Source organism: Vigna radiata, chromosome 9, assembly GCF_000741045.1.
Source record: "Vigna radiata var. radiata cultivar VC1973A chromosome 9, Vradiata_ver6, whole genome shotgun sequence".
Lineage (NCBI taxonomy): Eukaryota > Viridiplantae > Streptophyta > Magnoliopsida > Fabales > Fabaceae > Vigna > Vigna radiata.
Window position 1 is genome coordinate 6,142,553 of NC_028359.1, and position 14,307 is coordinate 6,156,859.

At 37.5% G+C, this 14,307-nt stretch overlaps 1 protein-coding gene across 1 annotated transcript; it reads left to right on the forward strand.

The window, feature by feature from the left end:
- The first annotated feature begins 10,853 nt into the window (after window positions 1–10,853).
- Window positions 10,854–13,969, forward strand: LOC106774364 (G-type lectin S-receptor-like serine/threonine-protein kinase SD2-2). The gene has a single exon (XM_014661340.2). It carries the CDS (start codon window positions 11,073–11,075, stop codon window positions 13,557–13,559), a length of 2,487 nt encoding a protein of 828 aa, XP_014516826.1. The 5' UTR covers window positions 10,854–11,072; the 3' UTR covers window positions 13,560–13,969.
- The last annotated feature ends 338 nt before the right edge of the window (window positions 13,970–14,307 follow it).

The window sequence follows — 14,307 nt, forward strand, 5'->3', positions numbered from 1 at the left end:
GAAGCTAAAAGGTCACTTTGTGGGGTTCATTCAAGCTAGAACTGTAACACACAACCCCTGTCATATTCTATACAAATTAATTACATTTGTGGGGTTTCAATTGGTCTATTTTTACAAATCTAACCTCTTCTCCATAAATACGCTTAATTAGTAGGGATGATAAGCGGAACTAATGTGGATTCAGTAATTTAATTTATTGACCTGTTTAGGCATATCTTGCATAATTTACAGTAGAAAAATATTTTTAACACACTTAATTTTTTCACATTTATTTAACATTATTCTTTTTTTATTTTTTATTTTCTTTTTTTTTTGAAAAAATATAAAATTTTATATTTTTATAACTATTTTATTGGTTTAAATCCTCCCTTGGTCTTAATATTTGTATGAAAATCTTAGTCTGGTCCTCATGTTTTCAATTGTCTCAATTAGGTCATATTTTTTAAAAAAATGCGTGAATTTTATCCTAACCATTAACTGATCTCAAACGACCTTAAATTTAGTTGAGCTGTATTTTATGTTTTGATGGCGTGGCATTGTGCATTAAAATTGGATGGATGATGTGTTTTAAATCATCAAATCCACGTGGCGTCGGTGCTTCTTTCTCTTCTCCTTGGTCATTCTCTTCTTCTCCCTCGGTCCTGAAGCTGAGAGAGAAAGCGATGGTCAATAGAACCTTCACCACTGCCCAACACGCCAACTTTTAAGTGTCGGAGTTTGTGTATCTCCTTTCTCGAGTGCCAGAGACTTCCCCCCTTTCTTAAGGACCAGAGACTGCATCTTATGAATGAAAAACCTGTTTACGTCGTGTGAGCTCGTGGAAGCAGTGTCATTAAGAGGCACCATAGAAGTGAGAAGCTCGGTGCAAGGCATTTTCCCCCTTTTTTGCTGGAACCCTAAGAGAGTGAAAAGTCCCAATTTGATTTTTTGTTCATTTTCAGTTTGAGATGCCTTGTTTGAGTTTCAAATTATAAAATCATTTCTTTTTCTAAACGTTATGCAGCTTTTTAACCTAAATTGAGATTTGTTTAAATATATTCTGTTTTTGTTAGCTTCCAAAGATTACGCTGAGAACGGTGCTTTTCTTGTTATATGACATTATCTTGTATTTAGTTTTGAAGCACGGTTAATAAATTTTGTTGCTTCTAATCTTAACATATTTGAATAGTGATCATTATATTGCTTTTTGCTGAGTCATTACTTTGTTTATTTAAAAATAACTTTGTTTCTTTATTTAAGGATATCTGTTGTAGATCTTGTTCTGGGTAGCAAAGTAGCAGAAGGTAAAGGTTGATTCATCACTGATCTCAGAAGTAACAATGTTTAGTGGTGCCAAATTAAGAAGGCACTCAATTGGAATGACAAGCTCTGGAAATAATGAAAGAAAAGTTGTTGTTCCTCGTTATCTCAGAGCATCTATTGGCTTCTGTCATGATATTTGTAAATATGGAAGGATGAATGTGGAGGAAGCAAAGCAGACACTCTCCATGCTTAAGAGAGCTGAAAGAAAATCACTTTCTCGAAGTTCAGAGGACAGTAATGGTGGGATAATGATATCAGTTGCCAAACAAAAAGCTTCACTTCATTCTAAGCCAACATAGATCTAGATGTCAACAGTGAAAAGCAGCAAATCAGTTAATTCTGTCATGTAGATTTCTGATGACTCTAACACAAATAAGGTGGAACTCCAATCAAAATCAACTGGCAACCAAAAGTAAATAGGGAATAAAGTTCTGGCAAACACGGGAAAAGCATCACTGCTTAGGGCCGAATCATCATTCCTTTCAATATCACACATTTCTTCAATCATCGAAACAAGGAGAGGGGAAAATCTTCAAATTTTATGGGGGAGATTCCATCAAAATCAACTTCCAAAAGGGTGGAATCTTCACCAGCAACAACTTCTGAGAGGGTGAAAACTCATCCCAAATTAACTCCCAAAATAGTCAAAGCTTCATCAAAATCTATGTCTACGATGAAGCAAGCTTCACCAAAGTCTTGTTTTTGTTAAAACTCAAGGTATATAAAACACAAACTGATGCAATGAGAGAATGTTTTATTCAATAAACAGAGGTGGGCTTATATAAGCCTTTACAATAACTGTCAAATGAACGTGCCATTATGCAGTGCAGTAAAATAGGAATGTAAAATAACAAAGTAACTACCCAAGACTAATTCAATCCTAAAATCTAGGAACTTTATGAGTATGTAACAGAAACTTAACAAAAGAAACCTTAATAACTTAACATTCCCTCCCGTAAGCTAAATGGCTGTATTTAGCTTAATTCAGTAATTGCTATAACTCCAAGCATCTGTCGAATTTTTTCAAACTGATCAAGCTTCAATGCTTTAGTCATTATGTCAGCTACTTGCTCATTGGAACAACAATATGTTAATCGAACTACTTGATCATTAACCAAGTCCCTTAGAAAATGAAATCTTACGGCTATGTGCTTGCTCCTTCCATGGAAGACAGGATTTTTGGATAATTGAATGGTAGAGCTATTGTGACATAAAATTTCAGTTGCTTCCTTTTCTGCTGAACCAAGGTGCTCTAAAATTCTTTGGATCCAAATACACTGGCAGTCACAAGATGCTGCGGCAATATATTCAGCCTCGGTGGTACATAGGCTTACCACAGGCTGCTTTTTTTACATCCACGAAACTGCTCCATTTCCAATCAGAAAAACGGCTCCAGATGTACTCCTTCTATCATCTAAGTCACCTGCATAGTTGCTGTCACTATAAGCCATGAGACCAGTCTTTGTTTTTCTTTGATAGAATATACCATATTCAAGGGTTCCTTTGAGGTATCTTAATAATCGTTTCACTGCAGCCCAATGTGACTCTTTTGGATTTGCCATGTATCGACTAATTAAACTTACTCCAAACATTAAATATGGCCTGGTCACTGTTAGATACATGAGGCTCCCAACGACTTGTTTGAATTTAGTAGCGTCGACTGCAGCACCTTCAATATCCTTGGATAGTATTGTGCCTGGTACAATTGGATTTCGCACCGAGTTGCTTTCAGCCATGTTGAAACGAGCTAGTACATCATGAGCATACTGTCTTTGACAAATGAAGATTCCTGAGTTTCTTTGTATAACTTCGATTCCAAGGAAGTGTCTCATTTTGCCTAAGTCAGTCATATCAAACTCTACCTTCATTGAGTTTTTAAATTCTTCACACATGTGTTTGCTATTGCCAGTGAAAATCAAATCGTCAACATAGAGACTAACAATTAAAATGTTACCGTGAATCCTTTTTGTGAATAAGGTATGTTCACTGGAGCANCGTTCAAAGTGTTCTTTTGCAAAGTAAGCTTCGATCTTGCTATACCACGCTCTTGGAGCTTGTTTAAGCCCATAAAGTGCTTTCTTGAGACGATAGATGTGATCTTCTTTTCCTTTCTTGATGAAACCTTCAGGTTGGTGGACATATACTTCCTCCATAAGCTCATCATGTAAGAAAGCGCTCTTGACATCAAGTTGCATTACCTCCCATGCATTTTGAGCTGCTAGAGCTAATATCAGTCTCACACTGTCAAGTCTTGCTACTGGAGCGAAAACTTCTGTATAATCTATTCCAAATCGTTGAGCATAGCCTTTGGCCACTAGTCTAGCCTTATACTTTTCTATGTGGCCATTTTCATTAAATTTGGTCTTAAAAATCCACTTGACACCAATGGGTGTTACCCCTTCTGGTGGATTCACAAGTTCCCACGTATGATTCCTTTCTATTGCCTTCATCTCTGCAGTCATAGCCTCTCTCCATTGTTGATTTCTATGCGCCTCTTTGAATGACTGGGGATCTCTAGACTCGGTCATCACCAGTGCTAGTAAATTCTCCTCTTCTACTGTAAAGGTGGTTTCGTAATCCGACAGCCACGCTGGTTATCTTCGTGATCTTGGAGCCAAAATCTCTGCTGAGGAATCAATATGTTCTGAATTGGAAGTTGGTCCGTGTGCTTCATTATCACTAGTTGATATATCATGTGATGTCGACTCTGCACTTTCATTTATTGGGTCTACTGTGACGGCTTCATTTCCTGCATTCTCATTCATTTGGTCTACAGTGACTACTTCATTTCCTGCATTTTCATTCACTGGGTCTACTGTGGTTGCTTCATTTTCCCAATCTAGAACCGTAGTTTTGACTTTTTTTGTGTTTTCGTTCCAATTCCAGCTTTTATCTTCTTCAAACACCACGTCTCTACTCACAATTACACGCTTTGTAACTGGATTGAATAATTTGTATGCTTTAGATTCGTCACTTACGCCCAGCAGAATACACGGGTGGCTTTTGTCATCAAGCTTGCTTCTCTTTTGATCTAGAATATGCACATGAGCAATGCAACCAAATGTTCGAAAATAATCAACTCGTGGTTTGATTCCGCTCCACATCTCCTCTGGGGTTCGCTGATCAATGGCAGAAGTAGGACTTCTGTTTTAGACATGTATACACCAACGCACCGCTTCAGGCCAAAAGGGTTTTGGAACCTGTTTGTCGTGTAACACAGCTCGTACAACGTTCATGATGGTGTGATTCTTGCATTCTGCGACTCCATTTTGTTGAGGGGTGTAGGCAGCTGTCAATTGCCTAGTGATGCCTTGCTGGGTGCAAAAATTCTCAAACTCCTTGGAAGTGAATTCACCACCACGATCTGTTTTGACACAAGTGATGTAGGTGTTGGCTTCCTTCTCAACACAAGCTTTAAAACTCTTGAATGCATTGAAAGTCTCAGATTTTTCATGTAAAAAATAGACCCAAGCTTTTCGTGAGTAATCATCAATAAAATTTAATATTACCTTTTGTTGCTGTGTGAGGCAGGTGAGATCGAACCACAGACATCGGCATGAATTAACTGAAGTTTTGCTGAAGCTCTCCATGAACCTTGCTTTGGTATATTGTCTCTATGTTGCTTGCCCACAAGACAGGTAGTGCATAATGTTTGAGGAAATTTCATTTGTGGCAGACCGAACATTTGCTTACTTGCAAGTATGTTTAATGCATTAAAATGGAGATGCCCGAAGCGTCTGTGCCACAGTTGCGTATCCTTGTCTACAGAATCCTCAGTTTGAAGGCACCTGATAGGTTGAGAAATCATTGCAGCTGTGAGGTAAAACATTCGGTTGCCTTTCATGTTGGTGTGAAGAATCAATCCTTGATCTGGATGGTATATTTTGCACATATCATTTTGAAATAGAACAGCTAAACCTTTCTCTTGAAGTTGCCCTAGACTTAAGAGATTGGTCTTAAGCTCTGGAACGTAGTAAACGTCAGTGATGACATGAGAGGTGCCATTAATTTGAATCCGAATGTTACCTTTTGCAGTGACAGCCATTGTTGTGTTGTTTCCAAGTTTAACAGACCGACTAAATTTCTCTTCTCTCACATCTGTAAACCATTGCATGTTTCCGGTCATGTGATTGCTGTAGCCGGAATCCAAAAACCAGTCTTCCTCCTGGACGGATTGTGGCGTCTCCTCATATGTTGCGAGTAATAGCTCATCTTCTGCTACCTTTGATTCTTCAAATGTTGCGTAGTGAGCCCTTTTTTCAAACTCGGGACACTCGTACTGAAAATGGCCAAGCTTGTGACAGTGAAAGCATTCAACGAGTGCTCAATTTAATGGTTGTCGTCCTCGACCTCTCCCACAGCCACGACCGTAACCACGACCACGACCACGACTTGCTCCAGATCGGTCATCATGAGTTATTTTCAATACTTATTCTTCTGGTTGAAGACTTTGCATTCTCTATTCATGAACAAGCAAACTGCCATGACGTTCATCAATGCTGAGAGTGCTTAGGTCGTTAGATTCCTCAATGGAACACACCACGTAGTTAAAATTTGTTGTTAGCGATCGGAGTATCTTGCTAACTACCGTGCTGGAATCTACTTTCTCTCCGTTTGATTTCATTTTGTTAACTATACTGAGAGTGCGTCCTAGGTACGCATCCACTTTCTCCCCTTCTTTCATACTTAAAAGCTCGAACTCACGCTATAGTGCTTGAAGTTGAGCACGTTTCACTCTCGTTGAGCCTTGATATTTCTTCTGCATGGATTGCCAAATTGCTTACGACGTACTTTTGTCTAATATGGTTTCCAAAATCTCCCGATCAATAGCTTGGAATAGGTAATTCTTTACCTTTAGATCCCTTAGATTGGCCTCAGCCACACTCTGACGTTGTTCCTCAGTGGATGTGGCTTCAAGCACTGGTATGCCCTCTTCTATGAGCTGTCACAATTCTTTGCTCCTTAAGAAGTTCTCCATCGTCATGGACCAAAAGTCATAATGGCCATCAAACCTTGGTATGGCCGGTTGCACGAACTTCTCTGTAGACATCTTCTTATACGTACTATACTCTCACACTTGGATGTTTTATGGTTCCCTCACTGCACTCTAAACTCACACTCTGTACCAGGCCCCTTATGGAGCTCTGATACCAATTGTTAAAACTCAAGGTATATAAAACACAAACTGATGCAATGAGAGAATGTTTTATTCAATAAACAGAGGTTGGCTTATATAAGCCTTTACAATAACTGTCAAATGAACGTGCCATTATGCAGTGCAGTAAAATAGGAATGTAAATTAACAAAGTAACTACCTAAGACTAATTCAATCCTAAAATCTAGGAACTTTATGAGTACGTAACAGAAACTTAACAAAAGAAACCTTAATAACTTAACAGTTTTGAAGATAAAGAAATGCAGTTGTACGAAAAGCATGCGACTTCAATGAAGACCACATCTTCTATGAAGTCTTCTGAGGGACTTGGTGGCCAAAGGATTAGTAAGGTTTAAGTTAAAAAAGAGAAAAACCTCACCAAGGTCTTCACCCGAAGGCATTGGAAGCATTAGTGCAAGAAACCACATAGGCTTGAAAATTGTGCCTCATCTTATAAATCAACCCGCTATAGGAGTATAACCTAAAGAACACAATAAGGAGGCTCGTGAAAAGACTTTGTATGTCATCAAGATAGAAAGTGCAAACCAAAGTCCACAATCTGATCAAAATGAAAGCTAGGAAATTGAATTCCTCCGTTCTAATTCCTTATCTACCTCTTTAATTTCTCAAACCTCACCCCAAGAACACCAAGAGGAATCTGAATATGCAAATACTGAATCTGAGGAGGATGTTCTTCCCCAAAACCATGAATTTGAATACCAAGCTAATGTGGATACACTGGAAACTGAGGAGAATGGAAGGCCTAAAAAAGATGTTGAGGTTGCTTTTTCTGAAGACAAGGACGGCCAAAAGTTGAGTGGAGAATTGGCTGAAACTCACATTGACGAAGATAATCTGAAAAGCCTTAAAATGGAGGGAGAAAAAGTGTTAAGGGACAACGACATTGATGCTAAGTCTGCTGCTAGAACTAGTCTAGAGAAGGTTGTTTTGAGACTTGAAGATATGAAGGACAAGAAAGATGGAGAAGATTACAGTTGGTGATCGTCTTCCGCTTGGTCTCGCAACGACGAAATGAAATCTCCAATTCCAATTTCAAATCCTTAATTCTGATATCCCTAAAGTGAATAAAGGGAAGTAAATAATGCCACATCACCATTGTTTATTTCATGAAAATACTCCACGTAAATGAGGAACACACATCAGTACATTCTCTCTGCATCACGTGGCCTTAATTTAACGTCATTTGAGACCAGTTAATGGTTAGGGTAAAATGTATTCATTTTTACAAAAAATATGACCAAATTGAGACAGATGAAAACATGAGGACCAAATTGAGATTTTCAAACAAATATTAGGATCAAAGGAGGGTTTAAACCTATTTTATTCTTATACTTTGTATAAAAAATATAAAAATATGTCATAATACCATTGCTCATTATTCTTTATAATATGTGTGACTTGATGAGACATTTAAATACACCAATTTCCATAATAATAAAAAGTTATTATAATTTAATCTTTAAATCAGATAATTTTTCTTATTTTATTTTATTTTGTTATTCTTTTAATTTATTTAAAATTTAAAATTTTCATAAAGATAAAATTAATTTAAAATATATATGTAGATGTAATACAAATCAATATTTTATTGTGATTAAATTAGATAGTACGAGAGTCGTAGATAAAACTTATTGGGTTAAATATGTTTTTAGTCCCTATACTTTCGGGCGATTTTGGTTTTAGTCCCTCTTTCAAACTAAGGTACAATTTAGTCTTTCAACTTTAGAAAACTCATGGTTTTACTCCTTTTTATCATATTTTTTTTACTTTATTTGTTGTTTCAAACACGTTTCATTATAGCATTTGGATTGTTTACACTGTTTGACACATTTTTGCTTCAATGTTAACTGAGAAACGCGTTTGAAACAGCAAATAAAGTTAAAAAATTTGATAAAAATGACTAAAACCAGAGTTTTCTAAAGTTGAAGGACTAAATTGTACCTTAGTTTGAAAGAGGAACTAAAACCAAAATCATCCCAAAATATAGGGACTAAAAACATATTTAACCCAAACTTATTTCATTGCTATCAAACTATTATGAAAGAGTTATCAAACTCTTAAAAGACAACTCAATAATATATAATTTTTACACACAAGATATATATATACTTAAAAAAATGTATTAAAAATTTCATTTCAACTAAAAATAAAATCAATTTAAAACAAATCTTACTTTACAAATATTTTTATAAAATAGATTTAAATTTAAAATTCATTTCTTAATCTACTTTATACTTAAATCTTAAATTGATTTTTAGGTAGTTTAAACAATTATTTATTTATGTATTTTTTAATTAATGAAAAAATTAACTTTTAATATTTATTTGATTCGAATTTTAGTCCATGTATATACTTAGTTTATTTAAATTTTAGACTAAGGAATGCAACAAAAATATCAAACATTAAAGCATTATTATCATAACATTTTATATATTTTTGAAGTTTTATTTATACCAACTAACGGAGAAACCCGTTGGCCAACCATTACATCGAAGAAACCACTAAATTTAACCTACAATTTATGTGCAGAGCGAATTAGTTCAACCCTTTTCTGTGAACTGAATACCGAACAGATCAGTTGACATTATCATGTCTATATGCTTAGATTTGTTATTTAGTTAATTAATTTTTACAATGTCTGAAAAATAGTTTCCTTGAACAGTACAGTTATTTACACGTTTCTGTGTAAGAACTTTTCGGTTTTGTAGGGTCTAACGTGTTTCTCAGTTTCTTCACTCTTTCCATATTCTAATGGTCCCCTTTATCTTTGCCTCCTATTTTTACTTTTATTTTTATTTCTTTACCTATAAATAAATGCTACATAAAAGAAAGGGTTAAATATGTTTTTAGTCCCTATACTTTGGGGCGATTTTGGTTTTAGTCTCTCTTTCAAACTATAGTACAATTTAGTCCTTCAACTTTAGAAAACTCTGGTTTTAGTCATTTTTATCAAATTTTTTAAACTTTATTTGCTGTTTCAAGCACGTTACATTATAGCATTTGGATTGTTTACACTGTTTGACACATTTTTGCTCCAATGTTAACTGAGAAACGTGTTTCAAACCGTAAATAAAGTTAAAAAAATTTGGTAAAAAAGACTAAAACCTGAGTTTTCTAAAGTTGAAGGACTAAATTGTACTATAGTTTGAAAGAGGGACTAAAACCAAAATCGCCCATAGTATAGGGACTAAAAACATATTTAACCCTAAAAGAAATATATTTTTTTTTCCTCAAAAGCCTATTTTTTTAATTATTTTTCCATTTCCTTAGTTGAAAACAGATAACTTGATGAGTGGACTTCAGAGCATTTGTCAGCCACCAACCTTTCACTCTCCACTTTGTCTTCTACCAAATTACTCTTTATCTTTCACTTTCACTTCCCCTTTATTTATATATACAAAGTTTTACTATATAATCAATAGATAAATAAATATAATGCATAGTTCAACTTTTCAAATTCTTTTGAGAACAGAGGCGAAACATCATTATTTAAATCAAATATACTCAAGTGTATGAAGCATTTCATCAGGAAATATCTAAATTACTGAAATTTTACTCAATAATATGCTTGAGACAACTTATAATTAATCAAATCTTTTATATTAACTTTAGAATAAGTTAATGTGTGGAGATTTTTCATAAGTTGAATTTAATTCATAAACAATTTTTGTCTTAAATTTTGTTATAAAATAATCTTCACAAATATATCTGATAGAAAAATATCCTTATTTATATATAAAAAAAAAAAGTACCCCTTTGAGCATATTAGGAAGCAATAAACTTTTTTAAAGTTCTTAAATCTGTCATGAAACTATTGGTTATTTTTGGTAAAATTCTCTTTCTGACACTATATATACCGTAAAGAGTTTATATAATTTGAAATTGTTCTATCTCAATCAGTTTAAGGTTTGGCTTTAAAAAATAACAAAGCATATTTAATTACTATATATTAAACTAAAACAGATATCACATCATATCAAGATACTAATTATTACTAAACCATCCCAATAAGGTAAAGTATTACACAAAAGTATTGGTAAAAAAAGAAACAGCTAAATTGTTGATAAAAAATTATTAGTTATCAATTGGAGCCAAAAGTTATAGATTCAATGTTCCTTTGAATCATGATGACATTATGTTTCTTTTTTAGACATTATGTTGTTTTCATTCCTCCCATATATGAGATGAATTTGAATATTCTTCTCCTCTGTAATATGGAAAATGTTTGTCTCAATTTCCAGCAACATATTTTTTTATTTTATCATTGAATATTATTATTTACCAATTTTTATTTATATTTTTAACATTTTATAATCATAATTTTCTAATTTTACATATTTTATGGATTAGTTAGTGGGTGGAAGTGTTGAAGCAGGGTTGATGACAGAGCACAGAGTGAAAGAGCGAAAAAGGAGAAAGGATAATTTGGACATTTAAAAAAAAAACAGAGACCAAAGCTTGAGAATTTAGAGAACAAAAGAAACAGAGTGTCAGGGAGGACACGGACACATACACAAACATAAACAGAGTGTATCTCCGAACACTCTTTCTTCTTCATGCAATTCCACTTCCTTAACATAACAAATCAAAGACAATGTTCCTCTTTTTTCTTCTCTTCGTTCTCATTCTCCACACTTCCTCCTCCTCCGCCACCATCATTCTCCAAGGCAACGCCACTCTGCAAAGCCCCAACAACACTTTCCAACTTGGCTTCTTCAATTTCTTCCCAGGCCCGGGCCCGGGCCCGCCTAAATTCTACCTCGCCATCCGCCGCACCTCTTTGCCCAGCCCCAATACCATCTGGGTCGCCAACCGCCTCCACCCCTCCCCCTCCCAAGCCGCTTCATCCCTTGAACTCACCCCAACCGGTCAGTTACTCCTAACCCACTTCAACACCACTCTCTGGACCGCCGCCTCCGCCGCCACCGCCAACCTCACCCTCAAGCTTCTCGATTCCGGAAACCTCGTCCTCCTTACTTCCGACGGCGTCGTTTCATGGCAGAGCTTCGATTCCCCCTCGGACACGTGGCTCCCCGGCATGAACCTCACGCGCTTCAACTCCCTCACCTCTTGGCGCACGGAGACGGACCCTTCCCCGGGGCTTTACACCCTGCGGTTGAAACCATCCTTCTACGGCGAGTTCGAGCTCGTCTTCAACGAGACCGTTTCGTACTGGTCCACCGGGAACTGGAGCAATGGGACATTCCTCAACATCCCAGAGATGACCATCCCCTACCTCTACGCCTTTCACTTCGCCGCGCCGTTCTCCCCCGCCGCGGCCTTCGGTTTCTCCGAACGCGCCATCGAGACGAGCTTCCGACCGCCGACGATGTTCCGCCTGGAGCCCTTCGGGCAGGTCAAGCAGTACTCGTGGAACAGCCAATCGGGGTCCTGGCAGATGTTTTGGTTCAAGCCGGAGAGTGTGTGCCAGGTTCGGGGAATCTGCGGGGGGTTCGGGGTTTGCACTGGGGACACATCCAAATTCTGTGAGTGTGTGAGTGGGTTTGAGCCTTTGGATGGTCATGGGTGGGGTTCTGGTGATTACTCTCAAGGTTGTCACCGTGTGGACGCGGGGTGTGATGGGGGTGATGGGTTTGAAGATCTTGGTGCTGTGAGGTTTGGATTCGGTAATGTGAGTCTGGTTAAGGGGAAATCTAGAAGCTTTTGCGAGCGCGAGTGCTTGCGTGATTGTGGGTGCGTTGGGTTGAGTTTCGAAAAGCAGAGTGGGTTATGCAAGAAATTTTATGGTTCGCTTTCGGATTTTCAGAATTTAACCGCCGATGGTGAGAGTGAGGTTTTGCATGTTAGGGTTCCGAGCGGGGGATCTGGGAGGAAGGTGTTTGATTGGAAGGTTTTGAGTGGGGTTGTTATCGGGTCGGTTGCGGTTTTGGGGGTGGTGGTGGTGACATTGTTGGTGATGGTGAAGAGGAGGGTGGAGGGGAAGAAAATGGACGAGGATGAGGAAGATGGGTTTGTGGGTATGTTGAATTTGCGTGTGTTTTCTTACAAGGAACTTCAGTTGGCGACTCGGGGGTTTTCAGAGAAGATTGGGCACGGAGGGTTTGGGACGGTGTTTCAGGGGGAGTTGAGTGATGCTTCCGTTGTGGCTGTGAAGAGGTTGGAGAGGCCAGGGAGTGGGGAGAAGGAGTTCAGGGCGGAGGTCTCCACGATTGGGAATATTCAACACGTGAATCTCGTGCGGCTCAGAGGGTTTTGCTCTGAGAATTCTCACCGGCTTCTGGTTTATGAGTATATGCAGAACGGTGCTCTCAGTGTTTATTTGAGGAAGGAAGGACCTAGTCTGAGTTGGGATGTTAGGTTCAGGGTGGCCGTTGGCACTGCTAAGGGGATTGCTTATTTACACGAGGAATGTAGATGTTGCATCATACATTGTGATATAAAGCCAGAGAACATTCTTTTGGACGGTGATTTCACAGCCAAGGTTTCTGATTTTGGGTTAGCAAAGCTCATTGGGAGGGACTTCAGTAGGGTGTTGGCGACTATGAGGGGAACGTGGGGGTATGTTGCACCGGAGTGGATTTCTGGTGTGGCAATTACAACCAAGGCAGATGTTTACAGCTATGGAATGACAATGCTGGAGCTGATCGGCGGTAGGAGGAACGTGGAGGCACTGCCATCTGGCGGTGGAGAGAGTGGTACTGAAAGTGGAGGGAAGTGGTTCTTCCCACCATGGGCAGCGCAGCAGATAATAGAGGGAAATTTTGGTGAAGTGATTGATAAGAGACTTGGTAATGTGTATAACATTGAGGAGGCTAGAAGGGTTGCTTTGGTGGCAGTTTGGTGTATTCAAGATGATGAAGCAATGAGACCTACAATGGGTATGGTGGTGAAGATGTTGGAAGGGTTGGTGGAAGTAAGTGTTCCTCCTTCTCCAAAGTTGCTTCAAGCTCTGGTTACTGGGGATTCATTTCATGGGGTGAAGGCTAATTCAGGCAATGGTGTGTCTACTGGCGGAAGCTTATCAGATGGCAACTTGGAAGTTTCAACTGCTGATTCTGAATCATATACAGGGAATGTTTTTTCTCCATTAGATGTCAATGCCAATGTCAGTGTTCGATAACACATTGTACAATTGTAACTTGGTACCCCTTCTGTCCTTTTTTTTTTTTTCTCTACAAAGGAGAAGATGGGGAAAAAATGGAGCATTTGATATGGTGGCTGAGATGTAGTTTAACTTGAATGTTTTCAGTGCTATCTTCAAAATTGTCTTTCTTTCAGTGCACACTGATATTTAAGTCTTCAACATGTAATGATAGTGTGACTGCTTCACTCTAATTTATGATGTAGTCCTAGGAAGTTCATACAGATTCTGAATCAGGAGGAGAAACTGGTAATGCTAGTAGCTTTGAAACATTAATTACATGTGAAGATGATGAAGAATCTGACTGTAAAAAATTCTGAACTGTCATATTCAAAAGAATTTCATGCATTAGTGACAAAAGAATAGAAGGATTGTTGAATTTGTGTTGATGGTTAGTGAGATCATATTTTAAACTTCAACAATGTGAGATTTTCCATGTTTCAGTTGAGGTATCTAAGCCTTCTGATCATCTCCAGAAACTATTCTTTTGATGTATTTACTTTTATTTTTAATGTAGAACATGATGATGTTGAGAACCCTAAAACTCTGACAAAATTTGAACACCTCTTTCACTAGCCCTTCATTCTTGTTTATATTATGTTGAAATATAGTAAAGTTTTCCCGTTATAGAATATGATATTTGCTTCGTCTGTTTATGTTAAGTTAAATATATTTTCAGTACTTAAAGGAATTTGAAATTCGTCTCATTTATTATACTTTTTATTAT